The sequence below is a fragment of the Netta rufina genome, assembly GCF_964035555.1.
Source record: "Netta rufina genome assembly, chromosome: 2".
Taxonomy (NCBI): domain Eukaryota; kingdom Metazoa; phylum Chordata; class Aves; order Anseriformes; family Anatidae; genus Netta; species Netta rufina.
Window position 1 is genome coordinate 86,343,674 of NC_140124.1, and position 23,441 is coordinate 86,367,114.

Here is a 23,441-nt window from a genome sequence, read left to right on the forward strand (position 1 = left end):
CAAGGGTCTGAGTGTATATCTGCACCTATAATTTAGCAGACCTGCTTGAACTGGGACATTGTGGTTCTCCTCAGGCATTCACCACTGCTGTTCCGGCTAGGAGCCTGCCAGCAGCTAGTAACTCCCACGGGCTTCAGCCATAAAGGGATCCTCACAAGGTCTTCCAAGTCCCGAGGGCTCCTGTGAGCCGATAACAAACCTCAGCGCAGTGACATGCAGAAGATGCTAGACATCTCGCAAGATATAACTTCATCAGGCTCAGCTTGCCCATGTCCAGCAGCTTGATTCTGACCTTAAATATCAAATGCTTAACGAGAAATTGTGGCTTGTGTAGTGTGAAATCTGCCTTTCAGAGTGCATGCCAAATTGGCTTCCCCCCTTCGTCTGGGGCAGGCTCAGAAACACTGACCTGCAGGCTCTGTGGGAACTGGAAGGCAGAAAAGCCTCAAACAGCTTCTGAAAGCACGGCTCTCCTGCGAGATGTCAATCCTTCCACTTCAGAATATCCGGGCAGGACGCATGCATCTGGGTAAAGCTGCTGCGTCCTCAAGTTAACCAGCTTCCACTTTCCAAGAGGGCGGTCAGCCAAGTTCTCCCTGCCCGTGTTCCCCGGTCTCACCAAGGCAGAGCCCCCTGGATTTCCTGGAGAAAGGTACTAACTGCTTAGGGCACGGTGGCACCTTTTCCTGGATTTTTATGTTTCTTTCTTTCTTTCTTCCTTTTAAATGGCTGGGTGTGATTTACAGATCAAAAGCTCTTGTTTCCCTATATACAAACCTGCTGAAACATGTGGTGGTCTTCTGGAATAAATAAGAGGAGAATTTGGCTCTGGGTTTCAACCCGATGAGACCTATAAGGTCTGCTCATGAGCAGTGACAAAAGGAGGGCTCTGCATTTTTGCCAAGATGCAGTGAGGAAACCACTGCTTAAGAAACTGAGAAGCACCCGAGCATACCTGGCTCTCCTGGAGCTCACACAGGTATCACCTGCTCCATGCACACACAGCAGCGGTGTCTGCAGAGCTTCTCACGGGGAAGGAGTGCTTGCTGTAAACCCCCAGGTGCAGCCCTGCCGCTGCTGTCCTGAAAGTAGCCTGGCTTTGCATTGGAGAAGTTACTTTGTCATACAGTATAAAATTTTAGTAAGGGAGCTGTTCAGAAAAGCTTACAGTACAGGGTCCTCACCTTTCGGATGCTTACACACTGCCTCACTTTGCGTCTCTGACCTGTCCCTTGCAAGTCACTGAGGTTACTCACACGCGTAAAGTTACCCACACGCCGATGGGTTCTGTACCATGAGAGCGCAGAGGTGGATAGGATATGAGAAAGGAAGTATTATTGTCCTCCTCTCGCAGATGAGGAACTGAGGCACGGCCAAAACGAGGGCCCGATCCTGCACGGCCGCTAGCTGCGCTCAGCCGCCGAGCATGTGAGCCGCTTCCCCCGGGCTCGCCGTGCCCCCCGAGCGCCCTGCAGGGTCTGCATCGCGGCGCCCGGCTCTCGCACCGCTTTTCGGTGAGTTACTTCGGATCCGGCGCCGGAATCACTCCCCGCTGCCTCCCGCAGCCCCGACCCGGACGGGGAGAGCGGGGACCCCAAAGGTACCGGGGAGAAGTTGGTGGGAGGGTGAAGGCGGGGGAGTGGAGGCTGGGGGGGCAGCGGAGCCCGGTAGGCAGGTCCGTCCGTCCGTCTGTCTGTCCTCCTTTCCTCCCTCCCTCCGCTTTCCTTCCTTGCCTCCCCCATCCCGGCTTTTTTTTTTTTTTTTTTTTTTTTTTTTTTGGCTTAAAACGCCGTCGGGGAGCGGAGGCGCTGGCTCCGGGAGCGCTGCCTTCACGGAGCCGAGCGGAGGTGCCCCTGTTCCCATCATCTCCAATCATCTCCCCATCTCCCATCATCTCCCATCTCAATTTCCCCATCTCCATCTCCCCATCTCCCATCTCCCATCATCTCCCCTCTCCCCGCCTTTCAGCCCCCGTGGCTCTGCTCCGGCAGCCTCATCCCGGGGACCTGCCAAATTAGCGGGGCGTTTCAGGGAAGCGCAGCTGCGGGCGGAGCGGCTGCCTGACACAAGTTTTGTCCCTTGTCGCCCAGCCGGGGGGCTCCGCCGCGGGGTCCCCCCCCCCGCCCGGGCAGCGGCTGCGCTGCTGGAGAAGATGCGCGCAGGCACCCGGTGTGCGAGCCCTGCCCGCCGCGGCACTTGCTTCCGAGGAAACTTTTAATTTTGCGCCTCAAGAACCGGACTGCTTCTTGGATTACTTTCCTGCCGTGGTCCAGAAGGTAGGGTAGCGCTGCCAGACGCTCTGCGCCCACGGTTTTTACAAATTGGGATGGCGAGAGTACTGTGTCGGGAAACATTTGTGCCTTAGGTTCGCAAATGTTCTCAGGAAAGTGATGTTTTGTGGAATGCAACAGTTCCTAGACTAGCATGGCCACTAGCTTCAACTCTGTGAATGACTGTAAAGGACGGTACTGTTTCTTTCTTTTTTCTTTTTTCTTTTTTCTTTTTTCTTTTCCTTTCTTTTCTTTTCCTTTCTTTTCTTTTCTTTTCTTTTCTTTTCTTTTCTTTTCTTTTCTTTTCTTTTCTTTTCTTTTCTTTTCTTTTCTTTTCTTTTCTTTTCTTTTCTTTTCTTTTCTTTTCTTTTCTTTTTCTTCCTTTTTCTTCCTTTTCTTTTCTTTTCCTTCCTTTTCTTTTCCTTTTCCTTCCTTTTCTTTTCCTTTCTTTTCCTTTCCTTACATTAGGTCTGCATACACATAAAAGTGCAAATAGCATTTTCACAGGATTTTGTGCAGGGATTAGAAGTTAGAGGGAGAGACCTTCCTGACCAGATAGTTTTCTTTCAAATAAGTAGACACCACAGAGGTTGCGTGCGTATGCATTTATTGTCCAGCAGTCTGAAACAAAAAGGTATCTAATCCTGATAATAATTCATGCCTTTACCTTTACAACCCATTTGCTAGACTTTAATAATCCAGTTTTAAAATTAAAGGCTGCAGTGCATTGTAAGGGTCAAATCCTTTAAAAGACGCACTCTGCTAGCTTTCAGTTGACTGCTCACATCAGTAGTTACTCGCATGCACAAGGGAGTACCAAATAGTATGGCTGTCTGTTAAACATTATAAATGATCATTGAAATGTAGTGAAAACTGTTAATATATTGCAGTGAGAATTCTTCCAAATACTTTGAAAGACTTTATCTGAATCAGCTCTACAGGCGGATGTTGTGACCAGCTTACTGCGCTGTTCTCACCTTGCTGGTGAATTGCATAGTTTATGGGGCTGGGAGTTTTACTGAAATGGAGAAATTTGAGGATGGAGTGGCTTGCTTATATGAAAGGGAAGTTGCTCCTGAATTTCACAAACCAGAGTTTTACCCTTAACTAACTTTGTTAATTCTTACTCTTCTTCTATTCTCTAATGAGGGAAATTTTAAGACAAAAAAACTGAGAATAGTTTTAAGTTACCACACAAAGGCCCAATATTCCTCTTTGTGGGTTAATATAACAGCAGCATATAGTAGTTTGTGCTATGTGCCTTTTCCAAAAGGTGTCACCTCTCTCATGTAGGAGCTTCTGTTTAATGTTGACATGCTTTCCTTTGATTTTTAACTCATAAATGTTTGTTTTAAAACTGAATGAAACACACAGGACATACTGCCAAGACTGCAATATATCTCCACTTGCTCCTTCCTCCCTACCGCCCCCCCACCCCGAAGGGCACCCCAGTTCTGAACAAAGCTCTTCCAAGCTGCAGTTTGATGGGCTTTTTGCCTTATTGCTGTATTAAAGCCTCTGAAACTGCTGCATGTGGGCATGAGAAACCAAGCATAGACCATGTACAAGTACTCTTAAACTGATAGCTGTCCTTAGCAGAACTGCATGGGGAAGTGTCCAAAATACTGCAGAGCTCTGCACTTTCCTTAGTTCATGTTTCTATTATCCCAGACTCACTTCCAGCCCTAAAGATTTTCTCACAAATGTTGAAATTAGTGACTATCCATATGTTCTTGAAGGGGGGTGGGGTGGGGAGAAGTACATTAACCTAAACCCAGAACACTCGATATACTGCAAGTCTGGAAAAAAAAAAAAAAAAGAAAAAAAAAGAAAAGAAAAGAAAAAAAAAAAAAAGGAATAGAAATGATATGCCTTAAGAGGAGGTGAATTTAAAACAAAAAGCCAGGAGAAAGCAGGCTTATCCGCTGAGAATATCCGAGCAATCCATAAAGAGGTCGGTGGCAGCCCAGTGCTGGTCATCCTCAGGAGCTAGGGTTTCAAATCTAATGCTCTCTGTTTATCTGTGAGAGTCACCCACTTTCTGGGTATGACTTCCAGGGGAAGTAGCAGGCAGGAAGAGGCATAATGTGGGATTTTGTTACTGTCCTAACTCAGGTCAGAAGGACCAGTGGACCCCAGTGAGGAACGAGTGATCATGGATCTCTCTGACCCAACACAGCGATGGGAAGACAAGGTGTGGGGCTGGCTTATCTCCTTGCTCTTTGTGTCCACGATAACTTGGAGGAGCTTAGGCATTTCTCCTATACACATCATTTGTCCCGGCCGAGTACATCTCAGGCTGTCCCCCTGAGCATCATGAACTGACGGGTTTTTGTAGGTCACACGCGGGGGTAGCAGCGGAGAAAAGCCGGTCGTATACCTGTGACTTCCCACTTGGGCTCCCAGCTGCCCGTGATCTCCCTGGGAATAGTCTGGTGGCATGTCCCATTATGCAAGCACGAATGATGCCTTTGTCATTTGTGTTACACGCAGCATGCAATAAAAATGCAATAGTCTCCATCCCCGCGTTTCCGTAGCAGTTTTTCTTTCCCTTGTGGAGGTTAATACCGAAATCCTGGTTTGCTTGCCACTTCCACTGCATAGCTATGCAGAAATGTAAGTGCAGAATCAATCCACAGAGTTTTACAACAATGCAAAACTTGTTTCTCATTGTTAAAATTAGATAAGTGCAAAACAAAGCCAAAAATATTTCCAGACATTTTATTTGAGCTTAGGTATTTCTCACACTAACAGTGCAATCTTACAGAAAACAAGGAAATGGGTCCAGTTTGTATTTAAGCAACAGAAAATGAGGAAGGGCATAATGAATTGTATGCTAGATCTGGCAGACCATTTTTGGAAACTTTTTTTTTCTTAAAGTCCAGAGGATATCAAAAGTCATGGATCACAGCCTAATTGTGTGGCTCCTCATCAGGAAAAACTTCCACTGAGGACTTGTGGGATTTTATTTATATGTTTTATGTGTAAAAAGAGCTGGGTCCACAGTGAATTTTATTGTTTTACAGTCAAGATTCACATATGTATTTGATTACATTTTGACCAGTCATTATGTTCTACCATTATTAAAAGTAATAGAATTAGACCAAAGAAAACATAATAAAGTAGTAAAATGCAGTGCAGCAACAATGGGGTCTTTAGAAAAAGTTGTCATCTTTACGTGCATAGAGAGGGATATGTTGCCGACATTGTAATGGACTCCCGTGGAATTCCCCTTTCAAATCGACAAACCCCACTTTTCTAGGAAGTATAAGATCACCCAGATGAAAGGTTTGGGAACATTTTCTTCACAGAATCAAAAAAGAAGGGGGAGTGGATGAGGTTGCACTGCTGGAAAAACATCAGATGGTTAAATGCGTTTTCTAGATACATTTGGTAGAATACCAGGAATCTATTGTATCAGCTGAAAAGTGGGAGGTGAGGACTCTTGTCAGTTTTTCTGGGAATATGATTCTTTGGGATTTATTTTTTTTTTCAGTGCCTGCCACACAACGCAGGAGTCAAAAGAGGAAAAACTTACTCCTCATTGGCATTTTTTCTTTAATCCAAAGATTTATATATATATTTTAATCTATTTTCCTGTTGGAGAGCTATAGCATTTAGAGAAAAGTTTTAATTCAATTTGAAGCAAGACAGGCAGCCTTGGTCTTCTCGGTTTTATGTCAGTTTTTAAACAGGAAGATACTTTAAGTACCTTCCACTCATCCCAGGAGGCTGCACAAGTTTCACCTCCCTAGTGGCTATCCAGCAAAACTGACTTCAGCTGGGAAACTCCATGCTTCCAAGGTCAGCCGCGGTGCGTTGTCCCTAAGACTGTAATCTATACATAAACATAACATCAGCTCAGAGTCAGCAAGAGTTTTGTTTGCTTCCTGAACTTAAACAGCATTATGTTAGCCCCAGAGGCTTTGCTGTGATGAATCTTTATTAAAAACCCAACAACGTTTGCCTCACCCTTTTACTTTAAGACTCACCTTCCTCGATGCTTTAAGCTCGTGGACAAGAAGAGGCTGCAGGTTTTTTGCACTGGGCAGGTCACTGCCAAGGCAGTGTGGTGACTGCAAAGGTAGATCCTAGTTCTGGAGTTCTGGAAAGATATGTGCATGTTCTTAACTTTATTTGTACCACTGAAAATTCATGTGGATGGGACAATGCAGGTTTGGGACCTGCATGGCACACTCATGCTTCTGGTATAAATGTCTCAAAGCTCAAAGGGCCATTCAGCTTGCAGTTATGAAAAGCATTCACACTGGAATTGTCTTTTTTTTTTTTTTTATATGGGAAGTGTCTACTACTTCTTTAGCTTATTTTGAAATATATTACATCCGAATGATTTAAATTTCTTCTTCTGATCCCAGTTGCTCTAGCTTTCTCAGTAAAAGAAAAACTTGTTCTCTATGATAGGTTTGATTCCCTGCTGCATTGCTTCATTTTTCCACTTGTGTCAACTCACTGAGAACAGTGGAGTAATTGCAATATGAAGCTGGAATTGTCAGTAGTGGATTGGGTCCAAAATATTTGCAAAAGCAAAATGAGTTAACTGAAAAATGTAGTGTGGAGAAACTTGCTAATTCATTTCAATTATAGTAATTTTAGGAGTTATTTTTAGGTTTATTTGGGAAAAAAAAAAATCACACAGATTTTTAATATGCTTATTCAGGCTGATAATGTCCTTTAATAATCCGTAACAGCTTGAACAGTTTGGAGAGAAATTAGGAAGCAATTCTGAGATCGTGAAGCAGAGTTATTGAAACCTCCTATAATTTGGACAAATCGACTACTGATAAATTGTTGGGGATACTTGGCAATAACAATTCGAGACATAAAGAGATCCTTTTATTTTTTCTCGGTTGCATATTTAGATATGCATTGCTAAAGACATCCTCTGCTTTTAAGCTGTATGTATATACATGGATACAAAAAGTTTAGGTTTGCATCTGCTACTTGTTTTCTCTCGAGTGAGAGCTCTGGAATAATATCCAAGAGCTCCGTTTGGTCACTGGAGAAAGTGCACTCTTCTTAGATTGAGTGCCTCAATTTACACATCTCACCTTTTTAGTCAGTTTATTTGTATGATGGAAATGTGTGTATTTTCCCTGTCATGGCAAATTTATTTCTCTTTTCTTCACTAAAAATCAAGCAAAAAGGTGACAGAGTTTAATGAGTTAATAAAACGTGGCCTTAATTAGGAAAATTACCTTCATAATTTTCTCATATTGTGCAACTAATTTTAATGATTGGTTACAGTTCAAAAACTAGAAGGAAGAACCTTTTTCATATTTGCAAGGATATCGAGTCCAGCCATTTGCATACAGTCACTGAAAGACCTTTTAAAGATCCCCTCTAACTATAAATTGTACCAAAAATATGGGTCAGTACAGTAGAATGTTAGAAGGAGTACATATGGAAAACACATACATGCATACAAGATACACTCTATCATTTGTCAGCGCTTGTACAAAGAATTCCCAAAGAACTGAGAATTATGTAGGATCTCTGAGACAACTTTTTTTACACCCTCACAATTGTTCACTAACATGGAAATTAATTTTACATGTGCCAGACATACAAATGTTTCAAATATGTACTGTTAGCAGAGTTCTTTTCTTAATCTCATGTGTTGAATTACAGAGCTTCCTTCATTCTGCAGACAGGAGCTCTCCATTGAAATTTGACTGTATGCTTATAATTGTATTGTCAGTTCATGTAGTTAACCAGAATTTACACTAGGCAGGAATAGAGAAGTGATTGAATAAACTAAACATCTCCCTAGACTTCATAGAAAACTCTGAATATAAAATTAATGGAGAGAGAGGAATAAAGGGAGGAAAAATGATCCACTTAGTTTTAACCTTTTTTATTTTTAATGCAATCTTTTAAAAGACCTGGGGGGTGTTTTTAAAACAGCATTGGAAGGACACTGAAATGCTAATTGTGACTCTCTGGTTTTAGTTTTCAGAAAAGGACCACCCCCCATCTTTGTAGTTATTATTTACATTGAGCAGTGTGATGAGGCGGAAATTAAAAATAGAATTAAAATGGTTCTAAAGTAGAGTCATTCACAGAGATTGTGAAGTCTAGCATATTAAATTACAATAATAAAGCTAATTATCAGCTGCTTGCTGAGATATTGAACACTTTTAATTAAAACTAGTTTGTAGGATTCTAGCAATTTTCTTCAAGTATTTCCACTGGTTGTACAATACGTACTACTTTTTACCCACATTTGACAGCCTTCCTGTTTTGTGCTCAGTCATTTGTAGTAGGTAAAAGTCATATGTGAAGGTAAAAGTCTATGGAACAAAAAAAAAAAAAAAAAAAAAAAGTTATATTATGTCTTTAAAAAAATAATACATATATATTAACAACATATATTTAAAAAAAAAAAAAAAAAGAAAAGAAAAAAAAAAGAAAGGAAGCTCAAGATTAAATACTTCTACAGGCCTGTCTTTATGCATCCTTTCTCTTGGTTATTGCTTCAAACTCATCGACTCCAGTGGATGAAAGGGGCTTGTTTCAAGGCCATCTGACCATGCAGTGAGAAATGCAGCTGTATTACAGGTATTCAGGTAGATGCAACTCCCAGCTTAAAAAGAAAAAGGCTGATGACGCAGTGTATATAGCCCTTATCACCTGTTGTTAATGTGCAAATTCTCCCATGGGGTACACTATCTGCTATAGGTGTTCAGCTGGTGCTGAGTTTTCCAGGCTGCAGCCTGGTTTTGCTTTATTTACTTATTTTTTCAACTTCTTCACCTGCCATAGGAGGTTGAATCTAGGACCCGTCTTGGGTGCTTTGCTTCAGTTTAGGTTGTAAAGTGGGTTGGGGTTTTACGTTTTTGCTTGCTGGTTTGGATTTTTGTTTGCCAAAGCCATGGCCTACATGACTAGGAGCCAATAAGATGCGTCAGAGACCACAAAGAGGAGACGCGCTCTCACACAAGCACTCGGCCAGGGCCAGCCACTCCAGCGACCTGTGCAAGCGGTCCCTTTTCCTGCCGCCAGGCTGCTTGCACAAGTTGGGGTTGCGAAATCGACCATTTCCCCACCGGGGCTGTGGAAGCAAGGCTTGGGTTGGCCAGGTTGCTCTTTTGTTTTATCACAGTTAACCCAGAGCTAGTGCGGCTGGAGAGTGTATGTTCCGCTCACATTCTGTGCTTTCAAAGGACCTGGAGAACACAGGTCCTCAGCACAAAGTTCTCACCCCCCTCCAAACTTCTCAAAAGCTCCTGTTCTCTGCTCTAAGACTTTGTGGAAAATCGTACGTGCACCTGAAAGTTGTATTCAGGACAGAAGTGTTCCTTCAGGGACCTTTCTGTTTACTGGAAGGCTACACCTACAAGTGGGAAACATGCAGCAGGACATGGTGTGCATTTATGTACTTTTTGCAGCACCAGAAGTAGAGCTATATATAGATGGAAGGACAGCTCTGAGTTTAGGTGTGCTGATGTAAGTCCAAACAAAGTCCACAAATGACTAAATTGGTGACTTCATGTCCATACCATAATGGCACTGGGCAGAGTGTCAATCACATCTTTTTGCAGAGAAGTCAGTAGCTTCTGCATAGCTGTTAAACAAAGAAAAAAAACATAATACTTCATCTTTGGCATTGGATTAGGTCATCTCACTGAATAATTTTGTTGGCCTTAAGAGAGTAGTGTTTGTAGAAGGACTGATATGCTTACATATTTGTTTGAATTGATAATACACTGCATAAATGCTAAGCATTCATTTTCCCAGAAAAGTTTACTTTTGAATTTGCATCATAAAGCAGGAGATGAAATAATAAACTAAGACTTGCAAATTATTAATTTGCTGTATTCTGATAGATTGGAAAATCTTGACCTTGCAATGACTTTATCCTATTTACACACAGAATCCTAAAAAGTCCCAAATTCACTTCCAGCTGTAATTTACATTTGGAGTAAGCAAAGCAGTGCCTCAGTGTTTCATGGGACCTGCTCTGATGTATGCTTAAGACATAGCACAAGTTGTGTTGCAGAGAGTTGCAAGGAGAGAAAACAGTCAAGTATAAATTTTCCTTTGGGCTCAGGATGCTGCACAACCTGGACAAATGCCAGCTAATTTAAATCCAAAGTTCAGCTACATTTAGGAACCATTTGTGATCATGGTCAGTAAGGCATTTAATTTTTTGAAACAAAATCAGCACAGCCTTTCAGCTTTAGTGTGTGTTTATTATTAATTAGCTCAATACCTTAGGACTGCAACATTTGATTCTTTTTCCAAAACATTAGAGTAGCTTTATCTGTGATCTGGTATTTGAATTGTGAAGAGGAAAATATGCAGGTTTGAGTTCTGCATCTGAAAAGACTTGAAGAAATGGTTATATATTTTTGGTGGGAATGTGGGAGCCCTTTCAGTAAGGGAGCAAACTTTGAAGCTCCTTGGATTCCTAAACACAAAGATCTGGCATCACCTAGGTGCTGGTCCATTTACTGCTATAAATGAGAGCTACACGTATTCACTGTTTGAGAGTGAGATAGCTTTGGTGAGCTGCCCACCCATCTTTTGATTTCTAATGTAGACTCCTAAGTTATCTGCTAATGTAAGTAGATGAAAGTGCATTGAAGACAGTGAAGTCAAACATGCTTCCTATGCTAGTGATAAATAGGATTCTGTAGACACGACTTGCAATGAAAAGTTGTAAAACAGTTTTTGCTTGACAAAACAAACAGGGTCCCATGTCATAAACACTTCTTATAAGAAAAAAAAAAAGTCTGTAAAGGTCGTTGACAAACTGATATCAAATAGATACTTTGGTATAAATCCTGATATCCATACATAGGGCTCTCTTGTGCTTTCCTGGAACCTGGTGTCAATGTTTCTGCTAGAGCAGAGGAGAAAAGGGAGGCAAACATAGGTCATAGCTTCCTATTCATAGATTTACTATGCCAAAGCCAAGGAGATGAATTCCACTTTTAGCACTTAAAATTTAGCCCAGGCCACGTTATGCCCAAGTGCTGTTTGAAAAAAAAATGGTAACGATAACAGAGCCCAAACCAACACACTGTTGCCATTGCAGAATTGGGGGTGGAGGGATGCCCTGCCATGTTTATTTTGATGATACGGAGCCTACACTGAAGTTAGCTGTGATTTCGTTGGTATTTACCAGATACCATAACGTAATATAGTGTAGGAGTGTAATGTTCCCCTGTGAGTGGTTCAGAACATCTTTAGAATTTTTTTTAAGTTCTTTTTTCCTTGTTGCTGTTTTATCCATTCGCTTAGTGCTTGTGGATCTTCAGCTACATTTAGGAACCACGTTTATTTGTTCTAAGTAATCGTTAGAGGAAAAAAATCTTTCCCTCCTCAATTTTCCACTGTCTCTATTTTTCTTTCGGTGTTTCATCCCCAGGAAATGGAAGAGAATTCATCTCTGATAAGGGAGAGCATCAGTTTTAGGACAGACAGTAGTCTACTCTCACAGAAAGTAAGCCAGATGATAAGCCATTCCACAGATGATAATAAAAATAATAATAATTGTACTCTAGTTTACCTCCCCATTTGATAACTGGGGAGTGTTTTCAAATTAAATTCTGTCTGATGGCAGCCAAAGGCAGGAAGGAGTACAACAGAAGTGTGATGCCAAAATTGCACAAATGCGGAATTCAAAGCTTGTCATGTTAAGGGCAGGTAAATTCAGGAATACTGAAATGGAAGCATGGCTTTTAAATACTCTTGTCTGCAAAAACAAACAAAATAAAAGTGGCAAACACCATCAATTTCCCTAAAGAAGGTATTTTCTCCTTTGTCACTTCCTCTTCCCATTGTCATTCCCAATCCTGACGAAGCCCTAAGCAATTGTGAAAAAGCGGGTGCAGTAGGAATGAAGTACCCTTCATGAATGTGATCCTTTCTTGTGGACATTTTCTTAGGATGCTTTCTGTGGTTGGCTGAGGTTCACTGTATTCTGTGGAAAAATGTGTAGTAATCAACTGATTAATAGCAGCCAGGTAACCCACGCAGGCAGTAATAAATGCATGGGTATGTCTTTTTTTTTTTTTTTTTTTCTTTTCTTCCTTTGTGTTCAGTCATGCTTGCAGGAGAAATCAGGGACTGAGCAATGTTGCACTATACCACCTGCCATAACTGCACCTCATTTGCAGTCACTGAGCAGGCTACCATTATAGAAAGGTGTTGGGTTTTCCCTCTTGCAAGAGAAGCTGCATTTCCCACTGACTAGTTATTTAAAAATGGACCAATTGAATGCTCTTCAGTCCCATAGGAACAGATGCAAATTGTTGGGTGGTAGGTGACTTTCTGTGTTTTGCATAGCTGTAATCATTTCTGAGAATTACAGATAAAAGTTACACAAATTCTTTTGTCTGGAATTAAAAGTTTAAGACAGAATAATGCAAGACAAAACATTAGTGAACATAAAGTAGTGTCATGGTAGGTGTGCAACAGGCAGAACCTTCTGTAAGAATTCAAATCTTATATTTTTTTGCAAGCTGCATAGGCAAAAACCTGTTCCCCAACCAATCTGTCTGCAGTTCTGCAGTCTCCACTCACTTTCTGCAAGTCTTGCACAGACCTGATGATGGAAGCCGGCTTTTGCAAGGTGGGGCAGCAGCATATTGGATCTCAGATATACTGCTGGCATACAGAAGAAAGGAGGCCATCAAACTTATGAGATGAATATCTGTGACCACTGCTATTATACTTCTCCACTGCAGTTTGCTGGGTAGCAGGCTGAAGACTTGGAAAAAAAAAAAAAATTTTAAAAAAATTATGCAAGTTGGGCTAAAAAGGCAAGGCTATCATTGGTACCCTTTCTGTAAGAACCCAGGCCACATCCTCATCCACTTCTAACCCTCGAGAAAATGCATCTTCTTTAATCCCAGGAAGCAGGGTTGATGGGAGAAGTCTCTCAGTTTTAAGGAACAGCAAAGAGCTAGCTCCCTTTCTGGAGGGATGTGAAGTCAGTCACGTCCCACTGGAGACGTGACTGAGTGTGCCATAGCTGAACAGAGAGCTCACAGGCCTTTTCCCCTCCCCACCTGAGGCCACCTCAGCCTCCCACACCAGACTTTGAGGCCAGAGCAGGTTGTGCTGGGACTACCTGCTCTGGCAACATGCATATCATCTACAGGGCTTACAGGGCTACCAGCTGTCTGCAGCTTGCACATGGGGCCCAAGCCTGCTGGCTCCTGTGCTGGCTGAGAACCTGAGCTTTATTTCTACCTCACTAACCCTCTGCCTGCTTCTCCCTGGTGTTTGTGGTCAGTGGTTGCTTGCTCTTCGGAACATGGTGTGTCGCAAGAGGAGGGCAGGAGCTTCCCAGTATGACTTACCAGGCGGCGGAGCCAGCCATCTGTCAGCAAAACAGGAAGGCCTGGGTTCCCTTTCTCTCCTGGGCTCGTTTCGCTATTTTAGGGAGCTGTACTTCTCCCCGCGTAGCGCGAGGCCGGTGTGGTCTGGAGGAAGGACTCCTGAACGAGTGAGGGGCCAAAGCCTGAGGCTGCTGTTCTGCCCATCTGCTGCTGCTTGAGGTGTATTCATTATTAATGGAGGTAGTGGCGGTGGCTGCTCAGATATGCAGCCCTGCCTGGGTAAATGAGACATTCTTCAGCAAATTGCTTCGTTTTTTGATTGCTGATTGTACGCGTGTCACCAAGCTGACTCAAGGTTCATCGATGCATGCTCAGTAAATTAGAAAGAACATAACTATGGATCAACCAAGAGAATGAATTCTGTGCCTACAATGACCCAGGGCCATTTAATTTTCTGCTTAATTTTGTTGCAGTCAGTTTGCATTTTGGGTTATTATGCAGTAGGAAATTAACAATAAATAACAAATTTGGTCCTCCTGTGCTTGTAATGATATTTTTATAAATCTTTGTAATGCTGTTTTTAAAAGGATCAAGGTCTGTGCCAGTCTGATACTCCAGCAAGTATGCAGGGAGGAAATAAAGAGAAAAATACATTATTCTTCCCAGATAATCTTATAGTTAAATAGCAAAGGGCTTTTATTCTTTCCCCTTCTTTCTCCTTCTATGTGCGTGTGTGTGTGGGGGGGTTCTTTTTCTGTGTGTATATGTGTGTTATTTTGCATTAACTTAAAGCTTTTCCTCTCTTCTCAGATAACTTGAGGAAAATGGAAACAGATGAGGCTCAAGATATGTCCCAGGTTTCAGGTGAGGTCCTTAACAAATACATCTATAAAGAAAATCCTAAATTCCTGCTCATCTTTCGAGCACAGTACAATGTTTTTCTTGTTGTCAATAAAATTGCTTTGGGTCTTTTTTAAAAATCAGAATGGGAATTGAGATATAATTAATGATACCACTTAATATCAAGCTCAACAGTGCATGGATTTTCTAAAAGGAACTGGGTAAATAAAGAAGTCAAGGGAATATAGCAGCATAGAAGTAATTTTGCATTAAACCTGTGGTAGCGTATCCCTGAAGAATGGTCAGGTGCACGTACACACTCTTTCTTTTGGGAGCAAAATTCTGATTGTTACAAAATAAATACAGAACAAAGTTCACCAGAGAGGAGGGGGGCAAATACTAATTAAAAGCAAACAAACTTTATTTACCACATAGGATTATTTGACTTTTTCCAAAGCTTTTGGTTTTACTTACAAACATTTAAAAAGAAGAAAAGAAAAGGACTGATTGACATGAGACTTTAAGCTTGTAACTGCTTTTGTCCAAGGTGATAATATTTTGAAAAGTGTTTGAACAATAGAGAAGGTAGGTTTCTAAAATGTGCCCTGTGGTGGCATGGATAGGATTTTGCAGTCTTATCACCTATTGATATTCCTATGGGGAGTTCAATTCTTAATTTCTGTGGAAATTGGTTCTTAAGCAAACTGGTGCTGGAACTTAGCAAAGCAACGCTTATTAATACTTCAGTGCTTCAGCAGTTGAAAAAGGACAAGTTAGCTCTTTCCTAGTTTCCCTGATGTGTTGACAGCTGCAACGGTTAATGGCTTTCAGTTTTCACTTTTAGTGTTCAGACTGGAGCATGCCAGCCCTGTTCACTGGGGCCTCCTTCCGGCATAGGTACTAGGCACATGGCTCATTTTCAAGAGAGAGCTCTTGGGCACTGCAGGTTCAAGACCTGGAGGCCAATTGTAAGCTCCTGGTATAGTGTGGCTGGCCAAGTTATGTGTTCCATGACATATATGAACACAATTTTCTCTCTATATATATATTTTCAATCCTTTATAAAAATATTGAGGAGTTTCCACAAAAATTGCAACTGAGGACATTTAGTGTCATCTGAAAATTGAAAATCAGAGACACTTTCTAATTGAAAGAACACCAATATAACAATTCTTCATGCTAACCGAAGGTTCTCAGTCATGTTTGGTATAGGGAAGTCATTCCTAGTCAGCACTATGGTGGCATGTTGCACTCCCCTCCTCAGTTTACAATTTTAAAATTGCAAGTGGGTGTGCTTAACAGCAATGTTTTGCTGCATGCTGAAACAATTTGTAAATGAAATAAAACATGTCCTGTACCTGCTGTGTTTGGAGCATGTGTGGCTCCAACAGAAAAGGCAGTGGGCTTTTACTCCTGCAATTCTGTGCTGACAAAACACTGTGGATCTGCTCAGGGCACTGAGAAGGGCAATGATTTGAGCCCAGCTATTCTGCATGCTGCAGAAGCCCTTTCCTGATTGCATGAGCTCCAGGGGGCAGGATCTCTGACCTCCTCTTCCTGCATGGCATCACATATTGCCCTGGATGCCCACACCTAGCCTTTGTGGTATTTTCACAGTGGCATTAACTCAAGTTCACACCTGTTGCTTCTTACAAGGGCACTGATATTTTTCTCTGGATGTAAGGAGGAGAAATGTGGAAGATGCTACCTTGAGTCAAGAAATGGATTAGAAGGTCACACACTTTGCCTTCTTTATGGTCTGCCTCTAAGAGGGGAGATTTGCAGGAAACTAATATTGTGAACATAACTGTGCATTTAAATATGAATACATGTAGCTAATTTGTAGCTCTCAAAGTTTTCAGGGTCTGCAGTACTTTCCAGTGACTTTTAGCATTTCTAGCAACTCATGCTGATGAGTATAGTAATCTTCTGTGATGAGGGAGGGTTTCCTAGTAAATATATCAGTGTAAGAGGAATTTTACCTCTGAAAAAGACATAGACCTACACAAACAGATTACAGAAAAAAAAAAAAAAAAAAAGGAAAGAAAAGAAAAAAAAAAGGAAAACAAAAAAAAATGTTTTGCACTGAACTCTTCCTGTTCTTCCTGTCCCCAAGCTGCTGATAATTTCATCTGGTACTTTCTGTGAGCAGAGGGTATGGGTTGTACTGGATTGTTAACTGGATTTGTGAACAAGTGGTCAAAAAAAAGAACTTGCAAATGTACTTTCATTTATGATGTGAGTTGATTGTGAATGCAGCCTTCTGCACACAGATGTTTGTCAGATAACCTTCCATAGATATTGGCTCCTCATCAGCTCTTACTAGACCTTAGAAGTAGAGGACCTGAAGGTACAGGGATATTACTCCTTTCTCATGGGCTGGCAGATCCAGAAAGGCATTCTCCCCCTCTTGTCCTCTTCCTGGGATTCTACATTCTTCTTGGATGCATCCTTGCATGGTGAGGGAGCTCTGCTCTATGTTGAGAACCAGTTAGACAGTTGCACAGTTTCAGGAATGTGGGATTGTCATGCCAGTTGAAAAGTACTTCTATTTGTTTCTCCTGCTCTGTGACTAATGCTCATCAGATGTAGAATACTCTGAGTCTTTGGAATTAGATGACTTGGTTCACCAGCACACTGGGCTGTGCTTTCAAAAAATATAGTTGGGGGGGGATTGTTTTGTTTTGTTTTGTTTTTAACCACCAGAAATAAAATAGTTCTCCAGAAACAGTCTTCCAGCTCAAAGGCAGTGTTTTATAACCATTTGCCCTATGCAGCTGTAGCTGACTCAGGTGTGGCAGGGGTGAGCCAGGCTACTAGAGTATGAAACTTGCAAAAGTGAGCCAGACCCCGTGTGTGTGCAGGCATTCCCATGTCTGGGAATCCAGGCATTGCTTGCTCCTGGAGGAACCGAAATACTGTGAGACCAGCTCAGAGTTCACGCTTTTTATTCTTCTCCTGAAAGTGGTATTTCATGAGGCAAGCAGTTGCAGTTCTGAAATGAGGAGAGAGCTGACATACATTTAACCAAACGGTATCCGGCACCCATACAAGAGAGTCAGAAAACACAGATAATATCTCACTTAACAAGCAGTATTTTTCCTGCCTTTTTTTCTCTCTCAGTTCTAGGGCCTAACAGTTAAGGAAGATGAAAAAACAGTGCAAATGTTTCCACATCTAACATAAAAAGATCCCCCCAGCACCTACAGGCCGTGCCAATGCTCTGCAAAAGCAGGAAGAAGAGTTTTGCATTTGAAATTCTTGCTAGATTCTGGGGAGGTGTAAATGAGTGTATCCTGGGCTGATTTCTACCACCTGAGAGCCTGCGTGCTGTCTCAGCGTGACTCTCTTCATTCACCTGGGACCAGAGGTTCTGCTAATGAAAATGGAACATGAACTGGGTTCTGACTGTCATCTAGAAAACCTGAATATTGCTGTTCTTGCTTAACTTCATCAGTGGTTCCAATATTCCCATACAAAACAACCCTCAGGTATTAAATACATCCAACATTCCTTTGTGAAAGAGTAGTGAGCTAAATTTCTGTAAGAAATCCTGTTCTGGCTTTCTTTTCAACAGCCGTAGCTTTAGGAACACCGTTATGGCATGTGAATGGAAGAGCTTCCAGAACTGAGTGGAGATATTAAAGCACCACGAGGCACACAAACTTTGACAGGAATAAATTACAGGGCTGGGTACTTAATTCCCTTCCTCTCTTTCCTCATATCTTTATTAAACTGGTAGGGCACAGATGAGAATACTGAAGTACTGAAGATCTTACCAGACACCACTGATAGGTTAGGCCATTCTGTGAAAATTTTCATACAGAGATGGCAATGTTCAAAAATCTAAGGCCGTCTTTCAGAGCTTCAGTAGAAATCAGGGTTAATGTGTCACACAGCCTTCATTTGAAGTCACTTGTGTTTATGACTTAGCTAAGGGCACCATCAGTCAGTGTCAGTGCCAGAAATAGAAATTCAGCTCTACAGCTCCATTGTCTTCTTCATTTGGTATCTCACATGGCTCTATATAAAAGTAATAATATTAATCATAAGACAAAAACAACTCCAGAGATTAATTTATGCCTCTTTATTGTCTTTGAGAAAAATATAAAATAAGAATGGAATAACTCTATGATACTTCGCTCTGTTATATGACATTTTAATACTTTACGCCAGTATTTGCACTAGCTTATTTTTTATCTCTGTCCTTTTGATCAGTCATTATTCTAGACACACCTGTTAGAAAGTAAATGGGAAACTGTTCCTCCTTTGCCCCCTTTCCATTTCTAAATTCATTGGCAAAAGGATGTTAGTGAGATTGCATATCTGTAAGATTACCATGCAGTGGTGAACTTATCATGGTGTAACAATTTAGATGTAGTTAAGGCATGAAATACGAATATCATGCTCTGGAATCCAAAACACAGAACTCAACAAATGTATCTATTTAAATCAACTATTTTTACCCTGCCTTTTGCATGCAGGGATTTCTCTATCATGTGTAACATGGAGAAATCAAATGATGTGAGATGAATCAGTAAAGCCAAACTTACTTAGTAAAGTTTTCTTAGCTGCAGTCTCCTGTGAAGAGGAAAGCATACCAGACCTCCACCAAGTCCGTGAGGCTGGTCTGATTCATGCCACCTGGACAAATGGTTATTAATTTAAGATGTAGAAGGTCCATATCAGTTTAGTAAACTCAAACTGTTCAACATAAACTGTGAAAGTACTGACCTACTAAAAGGTTTCTTTTCCAAAAGAGTGCATTTACTTGTCTTCAAAACATCCTACTTTGCCTACTTATTTTAGGATGCCTAACTGCATGTTAAGAAAGTTTTAGTTTGCTGTTTGTTATCTCAGAGCTCTGATACTGTGTGTTTGTACGGGTTAGCCACATGGGTAGCCATAAAAGCCTTCAGCTTTTTTAGGTTAACTGTACTTCTGAATCTAGAGCAAGGCAATGCATCAACTTCCATTTGGGTAACTGGGAGCATACTTTGAACCTTGGAAGTTGCACGTGGCTTTCAGTTATTTTTAACAAATGCCTTTAAGCTATATGTAGTGTCAAGAGAGCTGGTTCTGACCAGACAATCTCTTGCCCTCAGATTAACCTTCTGCTTTTTCATTTATTTTTTGATTGTTTTTGTTTTGGTTTCTGTTGTTGTTTTTCTTTTTTTTCTTTCTTTTTTTTTTTTTTTTTTTTTTTGAGGGGGAGAAATTGTAAAAGCTGGAATATTTCAGCTGTCACTCTTCATCCATGCCTCCTATCTGTAAGATATATCTCAGCTCGGCATGCATGGAATTTGCATCAGAAAAGCTTCTGGAAGTTCTTTAAGTTCCTTAAATCCCATAAATAAATGTTTTTACTTTCCTCTGCTGTGAAATTCATAGTCCTTTTCCATTTACACAATCCACTCTCGCTGTTGCACTCGCATGTGGTGGGCGTGACTTTGTCCAATGAAGAACATAGCACAGAAGCTGAAGCCTTATGAAATCAACTAGTCCGTGCCACTGCCTGCGCAGCCCTGGCCTTTAGCTGTCCTCAGGTCCTCTGGCTGGACAGTTTTAGATGGTTCACCTAGTGCTGCTCCCACCATCTCTTTTCAGAGATTATTCCACAGTTTGATAGGTGCATCATTAAGAAATGTTCATTTCATTAATTTAAACTTAGATTTGTGCATGAATACAACCCACACCAGCAAATTTACCCCACTGTTACTCTATTTTCAAATAGTTTGAGCTGATCTTCACTAGAAGATTAGTCATTCAAGGCAGTTAAGGATCAAAGAGATCGAAGTGGTTTGTTGTCCTTCTTTCAAGGACATACAAATACATATTTTTAACAATATTTCTTGTGGGAATTTGAGGCACCTATACTCTTCTCCTGCAAATGAGAAAACGCAGATTATCCCAGTGTGAGAGGGCTTCAGTTGCATGACCCTCAGTGCACAGGAGGATATTGCACAGCAGGGCAGCCTTTCCCTTGGCCTGAGGAGGAAGCCATGACTGGGACTGTCATAGATAGGAGCAGCCCAAAGTTTGCCAGGCTCCTGGAAGAGAGCAAAATGTTGTGTAAGACGACTTAAACCTACCTGGCTTTCCTGCTGTGATCAGTAAACAGCTCAGAAAGCATGATGCTTTGCTCTGACCTGGAGGTTGGAGATTGAAAAGCATTTTCTTTTTTTCCCAAGTCCCATCTAGAGCAAATCCATAAAGACTGTTATCACTTAAGTAAGCAAAGTCTGTTTTATTTTTTCCTTTTCTGAGAACTAATTTCAGAATTAATAAATGTTTGTTTGTTAATGCAGGAATGCTCATTAGAAAAACACTAATTGGCTAGGCCTCTGTGCCATGAAATTGCTGCCCCTGATGCTGTGCTGATAGCCATAGGATGTCTAATAGATTGCATTACTGTAAATTGGTAACATCTCCATTTTGGAGACAAAGGTCTTATGTCAATATTACTGAGTTCAGATACTTATCTGGGCTATTACTCTTTGCTATTAATTCAAAGACTAGTCTCTTTGTAATAATCAAGGAAATTAATTGCATAATAATTCTTTTGGTAGTTGCTTCCATGGCATGTTTTGCTAGCAGATATGTGAAATAATTTTAAAAGAAGTTCTTCAAGACAGGGATTACTGTGAGCAGTACATGTATGCTATGACTGAGATCTAACCAAGAAACTATTCCTGGAAGCGCACTGCTTAGCAGGAGTTATTTTCCTTACTGTATTGCATTTGGCACTAAAACAGTTCCATTATATTTAAAATAGGCTAAAGCACTAGACTGGTTTGTTCTGCAAAACCTTGTGTATGAAGGATACTGGGGTTTGTTTCCTATCTACAAATAAGTGAACATAAAACCCTTGAAGTCATGCTTTGACTGACCCCTCCTAACTGTACATGTTTTTAGGAGGTCCCAGGAGCTGTAGGCACTTAATTACTTGTGGGTACAAGGACCAGCCAAAGTTTGATCTGTGGGTATTAGTGAACCTTGCTGAAGATTTAGTTGAATTTTTAGCTGAAGATAAAATTTTATTCTTTGGGTAGTTCTGTTAGAGCCTCAGAATACTTGTGGGTTAGACTTCATTATGTTTTTGAAGAAAAAAAAATGACATGCTCTCAAGAAGCTTTTGCAGAAGAAAGAGTATTTAAAACAAAGACTATTTTATACCCTTTATGCTCTGTCAGTCTATGTTGGCTGAACTGGATCTTCTGAGCACAGCAGCTGAAAAGCATCTGTGTGCTATGAACACACGAAAGGTTAAGATTTGTAACCATGTATCCAGACTTCAGTAAATTTGGAAGAAACAATGGCCACACATTCATCTCACAGATACAATTCCTCTGTATTCTAATGAAGCTTTCTCTGCAAGACAGCAGGTTTTGGTCCTGAAGAATGTCATACTTTTAGTAGCGTTATTAATTGACAACTTCTTTTTTGTTAAGTTTTATTTGGTTTGTGGTTCCTCTTATGGTATTATTTGAAAATGAGGCTATTCTGATGACTCACTGATGCTGCTTTCTTCACTACTAGGAAAGGAAAGTCCTCCAATTAGTGATGTCCCAGATGATGCAGATGAACCTATGCCTGTACCAGAGGACCTTTCAACTAGTACTGGAGGACAACAGAGTGCTAAGAATGAAAGAGTCTTGGGTAAGATGACTAGTCCACTCTGATGGGAAGTATTACGCAGTATAATGTTAAAGTCCTTTGTAGCATGCTGGTATACAAGTAGGTCCTGTGCTTCTTCATCTCATTCAGCAAAGGATTACTCAGGTGCTTAGTGTGTTTTGTGCAATCGTCTCTTGGGGAAAGGCATTTTGAAGGACACCAAGCCTTTTCATCTGCAGAGAAGTTAAAAAGATCCAACTATTTATCTTATTTCTAAAGCATGACTGATTACATGAAATTCCCCCCAGGAAAGACTGTTTTCATTCTGTGTAGGAAATGGAAAGAAATATGTGGTACCGGGTCAAAACTACCTGAACTCAGATTTGATACAAATTCAGGAGACTCTCAGATATTTTTATTATTATTTGAATGCTATTTTGAATGTTAACTGCTATTAAGATTTTTCCTGAAATGTCATAGTAGAAAACATACATTATTTGTGTTTCAGATTCTGCCATCTGATCTTCATTTTTCCTTGCATTTTTAACCTGGAAGAACTTTAAAATACATTCAAATTTTGTTCTTCTAGGTAAAAGTCCACCATCAATAGCCTATTGGATTAAGATTATTTTCAAGAGATGATTTTGCAAAATTCTGATTCTTTTTAGGAATCCCAAGGTCTGCAAGAAGGACTAGTGATGCTGCTGAGTGCTGCATGCATCAGCTCACATGTAGGCTGCTAAAAAAATAATTTACAGTATTACTTGAGCGTGATGCTTATTTGCCAGGAGGGAAAAATAAATAAATAAATAAATCACAATGACTCCCAGCATACCAGAATGCTTTGATCAGTGCCCTATACGATAAAAAATATTTAAGGACAGGAGTGTCTATCAAAATATGTTTATCTGCAAATAAAAAATACCACTCTTCATTTTTATTTTTACATTCCCATTGTAAGAATGAGGATCAGGGTGGGAGACTGTTGCCTTTTAATGTTTATAGTCTAAGGAAGTCCAGTAAAGGATGGTAGGTATAATGGGAGATTGAGAAGCCAAAATAACCAAGCCAAGATAATACAGCAGGATGGTGTCAGCATTAGGAATACAGCCTACTTCCAAACGCCAGCACTAGCTAGTAGGTAATAGAGCATCTTTTGCAGCTTCACTTGACCATTTGATCCCCTCTTCCCAAAAATGTGCATGTAAAATTCAGCTCCTACATTCACCTAACAAACATAGTTAATTTTCAAGAAAGCATTTTAATAAACTGATTGCTTAACTAGTGCTTTTTTTTTTTTTTTTTTTCCTCAATCTGTAGCTCTTTAGACAAAATCCTGCCTTTACTGCTTGTCTGTTAACTCAGTAAAACAAGTTAAGCCTCCTTTCTCCCACGGTAACAA

General features: G+C 40.8%; 1 protein-coding gene across 3 annotated transcripts in view; it reads left to right on the top strand.

The window, feature by feature from the left end:
* Positions 1-1,484: 1,484 nt before the first annotated feature.
* The window catches only part of IKZF1 (IKAROS family zinc finger 1), a gene marked incomplete at its 5' end in the record, with an annotated part of 69,916 nt that continues 47,959 nt past the window's right edge, over positions 1,485-23,441 (top strand). For 2 of the 3 annotated variants that reach the window (XM_084283056.1, XM_084283058.1), the window contains 3 exons: positions 1,485-1,600; positions 14,393-14,446; positions 21,962-22,081. In XM_084283056.1, the coding sequence (XP_084139182.1) occupies positions 14,407-14,446; positions 21,962-22,081 (160 nt within the window). Of the gene's footprint in view, positions 1,601-13,845; positions 13,862-14,392; positions 14,447-21,961; positions 22,082-23,441 lie in introns of those variants that run through there. The other variant, XM_084283057.1, reaches the window with a different exon arrangement.